This window comes from Crocodylus porosus, unplaced genomic scaffold (assembly GCF_001723895.1).
Source record: "Crocodylus porosus isolate Cpor-Errol unplaced genomic scaffold, CroPor_comp1, whole genome shotgun sequence".
In the NCBI taxonomy this organism is placed as follows: domain Eukaryota; kingdom Metazoa; phylum Chordata; order Crocodylia; family Crocodylidae; genus Crocodylus; species Crocodylus porosus.
The window spans coordinates 77,955-85,478 of NW_017728919.1; the positions used below are offsets into that span (position 1 = coordinate 77,955).

A 7,524-nucleotide genomic window follows, 5' to 3' on the forward strand; every position below is an offset into this window, starting at 1 on the left:
GTGTGTGTGTGTGTGCATGTGTGTGTGTGCACACCCGTGCAGGCATTGCAAGCATCCCCCCCATGGACGTACACGCACACACATTCTCTCTCTCTCGTCCCCCCCGGGCAGGGATCAGAGCAAAAATATGTGCCAGCTGCTCTGCCCAGCACTCGATAGCGCTGGTGACGCTGGCACTGCGTGAGGGCACAGGGAGAGACCAGGCTGGAGCAGCACCGCGAGGCGAGGCAGAGCTGATGGGTGGGGGCACGGCCTGGCTTCACTCCCCATGCCCATCACTGCCTGCCCGGGCCCCCGGGGGCAGGACACACTGCGCCTGCCATATATCAGGAAGAAAAGGCATGTGCTAATGCCCGCTTGCCCCTGGCAGCATCCATCTGTCTGTCTGCCCCTCCCTTGGCCAGTGCAGTGGGATCTCTTGGCCATGCCAGCCTGTGGTCCTTTGGCCTTTCTGTTTGAACTGAGCACTAGGCTTTCCCCATGAGGGGGAAACTGAGGCACACAGAGGGGATTGGGCCTGGCTCTGAGCCCTGTCCCATCCCAGCTTCTGTGTAACCCCTCGCCTTGTAGGAGTGGGCAGTGCCCGGCTGGCTGGCACACGCAAGAAGACTCCAGATGGCATCACTCAGGCGCTAAGTGGAAGGGGTGGAAAGGAGAAGGCAGGCGGGGTCCCAAGCTGGATCAGGTGAGGCAGGAGCCAGGAGGCAGACCGGGGGAGGAAGCCGAGAGGATGGAGCCTTCTTGCGTGTCAGCCTTGTGGTGTGCAAAGCCTTGTCGTGACACGCAGGGCACGCGTGTGCCCGGGAGGACTTCTGGGCATGAAGGTTGATGTGTTTGTGTGTGTGTATGAGAGAAAGAGTTGTGCATGTGCATGAGAGAGAAATAGGTGTGTATGTGGCTGTGTGTAGTTGTGCATGTTAGTCACAGATAAAAGACATCCCGGAAGACAGTCATCCTCGACTGGGAGGGGGTGTTGACACACGTGCACGCATCAGTTGTGTGCACGGCAGTGTTGGACTGCTGCGTGTTACGCGCATTCGTGTCAGTTGTGTGTGTCAGTGTGTGTGGTGTTGCACACTTGCATGCACGGGATGGTAGTTGCGTGTGCCTGTTGTAACCGCTGTGCACAGTTGTGTGCAAGCAGTAACTGCAGCCTGTGTGTGGTGGTGGGTCTGTAGATGGGCATGATTGCACTCTGTGTGTGTGTGTGTGTGTGTGTGTGTGTGTGAGACACAGAACAACAGCTGTGTGAGCAGGGATTGTACTTGGGGAGCGGGTATCCTGTGTGCATGTGTGTGTATGCGTGTGCGTGTGCTTCCCCCACTGGTAAAGATGGGCCGGGAATGGTAAGTGCATTGACCTGTTGTGTGGTCTTGAGGTTGTCCCATCACAGGCCAGTGCCCTTGACTGCCACCATTTGCCCCTGCCCCTGCCCCTGGCCCTGGCCCTGGCCCTGGCCCTGCCTGTGGGGCCGTTGCTTACGCTCAGTCCCCAGTGTCTCCACTCCAGGGCGGCTGAGTGCTGCTTCTTTATTGCTCTCCAGCCTCGGGGCTGGTTGGCTGGGCCTGTCACTTGGGCCCAATCCCCGTATCTCATCAGATGCTGCTGACGGGGTTTGACAGAAACGGGTCAGGCCTTTGCTGTGACCCTGGAGGGCTTCACCGGCATGTGGCAGTACCGTGGGAGGCCCGTCCCGGGCTTGCAGAACAGTGTATGGCCCCTTTGGATCATGTGCACACACATGCATATGCATGCATACACACACTGTGTTGTCAGCATGCCCTAAAGAAATGAAGAACCAGATCTAAGCTAGTCCAGACACATGCACACGTGCACGCGCACACGCACACCGGTACTGCTGGCAGCAGGCCCCAAGGGAGCTGTGCTCTGAACCCGGGGAGCTCCCTCGTTGCACTTGTGTAGCTCATGGGCACGAACCAGTTGCACTTAATCTGCTCATCCCCAGGCTCCTGTCCCCGTCCCCCTCCATGTCCCTCACATGGGGCAAGCAAGGACATGGCTGCCTCTTGGGGGGCTGGCGCAGGAGGGGCCTGGCACCCCCTTCCCTCCCTCGGTCCCCCGGTGACCTGGGCACGGCGACACAAGGTCACAGCCGCCCCCGGCACTGTCTTTGCAGAACAACTCATGGAGCGAGCTCTACTCCTTTGCGCTCTTCAAGTCCATGAGCCACATGCTGTGCATCGGCTACGGGAAGCAGGCGCCCGAGAGCATGACTGACATCTGGCTCACCATGCTCAGCATGATCGTGGGCGCCACCTGCTACGCCATGTTCATCGGCCACGCTACCGCCCTCATCCAGTCGCTGGACTCCTCGCGGCGCCAGTACCAGGAGAAGGTAGGGAGTGGGCAGCCTCCCATGCCAGGGAGGGCAGCAGGTGCAGGCGTCATTTCCCGGGCTAAGTCTTGCCCAGGGCTGCTCAGTGCGACTCCAAGCCTGATCCCAGGGGTCACGTGTCTGCAGGCAGCGTCTTCCCCCTTTGGGGGCTTGCTTGCCTGGGCTCGGGGCCATTCTCTGGTGCTTTCGGCCTCCCCCCAGGCAGCCTCAGTTGGACACACATTTCCTTCCCGCGGCCTGCCGGTGCCTGGTGCTGCTGCTGCCCACCGCCAGCCTGGAGGGGATGCACTGCAGTGGCCACAGCAGTGAGTCCTTTGGGCTCACCGGGCACTGGTGACCTGATAGAGGCTGCATTGGGGCACGAGCCTGCCTGGGTAGAGGTGGGCCCCAGCACTGGGCCCTGGGCTTCGCTGGCTGGGGCCATGTTCAGCACCGTGGACAGTGGTGGGTAGGGTCCAGGACCAGGGACAGAAGTGGACCCTCCACCACCACCACCACCCCACCACCACCACCATTTCCCGCGGCCGGCCAAGCAGAAGGCAGGTCCCCGGGCTGAGACACTGCAGGGAGAAGCCAAGCCTCCCCCCAACCCGTTCCATACCCCCAGAGTCCCGCGCCCGGCTGGGAGCTGGACTAGGCCCCTCCACCCACCCTTCGTGGAGGATGGAGCAGGTGCCTTTCCACCCGGTTTCAATCCCCTGAGACCCATGGGGACCTGCTTTCCCAGCCTGCATGGCTGGGAATGGACAGAAGCCACCCAAGATGGGCCACTGTGGGCTGCAGCAACAGGACGGGGAAGCTCTTGGTGTCTTTTGGCCCGTGGAGCGGTTCCCAAGGGGGGAGCAATCCCCAGTAAGCCAGCTGCTGGCTCCAGAGGGATTGCGGCTTTGGAAGACAGCTGCAGCCTGGCGGGGCTGGGCGACACGTGGGCTGGCTGGGCACCTGGGGGCGGGGGACTCTGGGCTGTTTTAGGGTTTGGCTTATAGTAGAGGGAGATCCCCCTGGGCTAGGACAGCCTCATTCACCCACCCCACTGTACCCGGCTGGGAGATCCAGGGCCGTGTGCTGCAAGCTGCTGTGTCTTGCTGGGCTGGGCTGGCAGCCAACAGCCTCCTCCTCTGTGCCCCCCGGATGCTGCAAGGGGCTCTTGGTGCCCATCCAGATGTATCCCTGCTGTCCAGGGCTTTAATTACCGCCCCGCTGAGCAGATAAACACCTGGGGACGTGCAGGCTTGAGCATCTCCGGCCTCAGAGCGTGGCGGGGCAGGAGGCTTGGAGCCATCAGGGCACCAACTAATGCTACCATGACCCCAGCACTTGGCATCTGTGCCAGGCAGCTGTGGCTGCTCACTAGCCCACGCCCCCGGGAGCCCGCCCTGCTGGAATGTGGCCGGCTCCATATGCGCCTCTCCGGGGGGCTCAGCCCTTTGAGCTCACATGGGGCAAGCAAGGACATGGCTGCTTCTTGGGGGGCTGGCGCAGGAGGGGCCTGGCACCCCCTTCCCTCCCCTGAGCCGGGAGCAGAGCCCCCCTTCCCTGTTCTGCGCAGCTCAGATGCTGGAGCTCTTCACGGGGCTTGTGCCCAAGGGAGGACTGCAGGAACCCAGGTATAGCGCAGGCTCCTGATCCTGCGCTACAAGCCCAGGAGCACTGGCTGCGGGTGCTGCCTTCTCTTTGTGCAGCCCCTGACACTTGCGCTGCCCCTTGAGGCCCTTCGCGTCTCCCCAGCCCCATCTGCTCCTGGCAGACCTGTTGTGCAGGGGCAGCAGGATTAGACAGGCCTGAGCAATCCCCGTACTGGCAGCACCGTCATCTGGGGGAATTAGGTTGGATTAACTCAGCCGGGGCTTGAAACAAGTGGCCCTGGGGGGTTGCACTAGGCAGGGGGAGGGGTGCTTCAGTGAGCTATGGCACATGGGGGTTGCTGGGACCTCTTGGTGCGCCGAGCTGGCCCCTCTGATCACGGCCGGTCTCTGTCCCCACAGTACAAGCAGGTGGAGCAGTACATGTCTTTCCACAAGCTGCCGGCTGACTTCCGCCAGAAGATCCACGACTACTACGAGCACCGCTACCAGGGCAAGATGTTCGATGAAGACAGCATCTTAGGCGAGCTCAACGAGCCTCTGCGAGAGGTAGGGCATCCTCCCCGGGACCCAGTGGGGAGCCACAGCATGGGCTGTGTCCCCGCGCCGGGGGCTGCCCAGTCTGAGCCCAGAGGAGGGGGTGGAGGAAAGCCGGGCTCCAGGCCCCTCCATCTCCCTCCTGGCTTGTGTTTTCTTCCTCCGGTGCACGTGTCCCTCTCCGCATCCATTTCTCCATGTCCTTCCTTCTGCCACACAGGAGATTGTGAACTTCAACTGCCGCAAGCTGGTGGCCTCCATGCCTCTCTTCGCCAACGCTGACCCCAACTTCGTCACGGCCATGCTCACCAAGCTCAAGTTCGAGGTCTTCCAGCCGGGCGACTACATCATCCGTGAGGGCACCATCGGCAAGAAGATGTACTTCATCCAGCACGGCGTCGTCAGCGTCCTCACCAAGGGCAACAAAGAGATGAAGCTCTCGGACGGCTCCTACTTTGGTGGTGAGTGCGTCGGGGACGCCTGTCTCGCAGCCCACTGGGGTTCATGGGGTCCCCGATGGGAGCTGGCTGGCCCCGGTGGGGAGAGCTTCTTGCGGGAGCGCTAATCAGGAGGGATGAGGACTCCTGGGTTTTATCCCCAGCTCTGGCAGAAGATTGCGGGATGGCCATTAGCACTGTTTTGGCAGCCCAGGGCTCACGGAGGGTGGGGGCTCCTGGTGGCAGGTGGGTCACAGCATCCCTGTGCCCTGGGCGGGGGGCACTGCGCTGTGCTGTTTCATTGCCACCTCTGGCTCCCCCTGCAGAGATATGCCTCTTGACGCGGGGCCGCCGCACAGCCAGCGTCCGCGCTGACACCTACTGCCGCCTCTACTCGCTCTCGGTGGACAACTTCAACGAGGTGCTGGAGGAGTATCCCATGATGCGACGCGCCTTCGAGACCGTCGCCATCGACCGCCTGGACCGCATAGGTACGGGGCCTGCCGCTCGCAGGGAGCCCACGGGCCTTGTGGCTCGGCCGTAGGGCGGGGAGGCAGCTCCTGGCCCTGGGGGAATTGGGCTGTGCGGCGGTCAACGCATCCTGAGCAGGAGATGGGATGGGGCCGGGCTCTGCAGAGGGAAAGTCAAGGGTATAGGAGTGGAGGGTGTGTGTGCACATGTGTGCTCAGGGACTGCATACACATGTGTGCATGTATATGCTTAGTGCATGTGCACACTGTGTGCGTGCATGTGCTCTGTGTGTGCATACACGTGCGTTTGTCGGTGCATGCATGTGTTGAATGCTTAGCGTGTGTGTGTGTGTGTGTGTATGCTCAGTTCATGTGTGTACGCATGCTGGTGTAAGCCACATGCTTAGCTGGCATCACACAAGCAGGCTGGGGCCCTGCTGGCCAGGAAGGGGCTGGAGAGCAATTGTAACCCCCAGGTGGGGGGCTGAGGGGGCACCAATGGGCCACGCTGGGGCTTCTCCCACCCCTACACCCTGCCTCCTCCTCCTCCCCGCCACAGGCAAGAAGAACTCGATCCTGCTCCACAAAGTGCAGCATGACCTCAACTCGGGCGTCTTCAACAACCAGGAGAACGAGATCATCCAGGAGATCGTCAAGTACGACCGGGAGATGGTGCAGCAGGCAGAGCTGCAGCAGCAGACCGCCCTCTACACGCCCGTGCAGCCCCAGGTCACCTCCGCCATCGCCACCCTGCAGCAGGCCGTGGCCATGAGCTTCTGCCCGCAGATGGCCAGCCCCTTGGTGGGCTCCGTGGCCCTGGGCTCGCCCCGCATGATGCGGCGCCTGCAGTACGCCCAGGCCATGCCTGGCCCCTTCTCCATGTCGCCCGTGCTGCTGCAGCAGCAGAACCTGCAGCTGCCGCAGCCCAACCCGCAGCCGGCGCCGACGCCACCGCCCGCCTCAGCCGGCGCCTTCCCGGCGGCCGTGTCCAGCCCGCCCTCCCAAAGCCCCCTGGCCGGCCGGACGTTCCCGCATGGGGCCAAGGGCCAGTCGGGCTCCCAGCAGTCCCTGAGCCAGCAGAAAGCCCCCGGGTCGCCGCAGCGGCTGGCCGCCCACAAGAGCACACAGGCGCTGCCCACCAGCAGCCTGAGCCAGGAGACACGGCCCCTCTCGGCCTCCCAGCCCTCGCTGCCCCACGGCGTCTCGCCCACCCTGACCCAGAGCCCGCCGCCGTCAGCCCATGAGTCCAGCACCTCCATCGCCGCTGGCCAGGCCTCGGCCTCGGCCTCAGCCTCCCCCAGCACCGGCCCCCAGGCTGGGCTGCGGGGCGCGGTGCCCGCCCGTGCGGCGCTGTCCCACCCGCTGCCCACCAGCGCCACGTACGTGGGGGCAGCCGGCATCCCACAGGACTCGGGCAGCGCCCGGAAGGATTCGGTGGCCAGTGCCACTGACACGGACCCAGCCAAATCCCGGCTCTCGTCCAACTTGTGACCTTTGCTCCCTGCCAGCCGGGCCGGGGCGTGGGGGGAGACTGCGTGAGCTGGCCCCGGCTCGCTCCTGGAAGACGAGGGGTCGACGGGCCTCGGCACCCAGCCCCGACGGACACCGGAAGAGGCCGAAGGGGGGGGGTCGAGGAGGGTAGGGGAGCACGGACGGAGCCCCCCACACCCCGTCCCATGCCGGGCAGGGCAGCCTGGCCCCACTCCATCTTCTCTGACCAAAGCGCGGCCCCCATCTCTCTCCTGCTGCTAGCGTGAAGAGCCTTGTCCCCGCGCCCCTCCTGACTGCACCATAGAAGCCATAGCTAATTAATCTCGCGACGATCCAATATGTATATTATATATATATATATGTATCAAGGCCCCAGCGCGGGGGGCGCGGCGCATGCGTTGGGCATCAGCGTTGGGCACCCTGCGGCACAGAGACCCTCCCCAGCCCCCGCAGCAGGGTGGGGAGGGGGTAGAGGAGGGGGTCTGGGACCTTGCTGGCTCTGCCACACTTCCTGCCCACCCCCAGGGTCTGCCTCGCCCATGCCTCCCAACCCCTCAGAGGTGCCCGGCACGGGCTCGGGGCTGCCAGGCTGCTGCTCTGTTTGTGTCTGTTTTCTGTGTTTTAAATGGGGAAGAAAATGGGGTGTCCCA

At 63.4% G+C, this 7,524-nt stretch overlaps 1 protein-coding gene across 1 annotated transcript in view; it reads left to right on the forward strand.

Moving 5' to 3' along the window:
• HCN2 (hyperpolarization activated cyclic nucleotide gated potassium channel 2) overlaps positions 1-7,518 on the forward strand; it is a 25,745-nt gene extending 18,227 nt beyond the window's left edge. Inside the window, exons 5-9 of the mRNA XM_019538412.1 lie at positions 2,138-2,356; positions 4,342-4,488; positions 4,697-4,937; positions 5,240-5,404; positions 5,943-7,518. Of these exons, the coding sequence (XP_019393957.1) occupies positions 2,138-2,356; positions 4,342-4,488; positions 4,697-4,937; positions 5,240-5,404; positions 5,943-6,874 (1,704 nt within the window). The 3' untranslated portion in view covers positions 6,875-7,518. The remainder of the gene's footprint in view (positions 1-2,137; positions 2,357-4,341; positions 4,489-4,696; positions 4,938-5,239; positions 5,405-5,942) is intronic.
• The last annotated feature ends 6 nt before the right edge of the window (positions 7,519-7,524 follow it).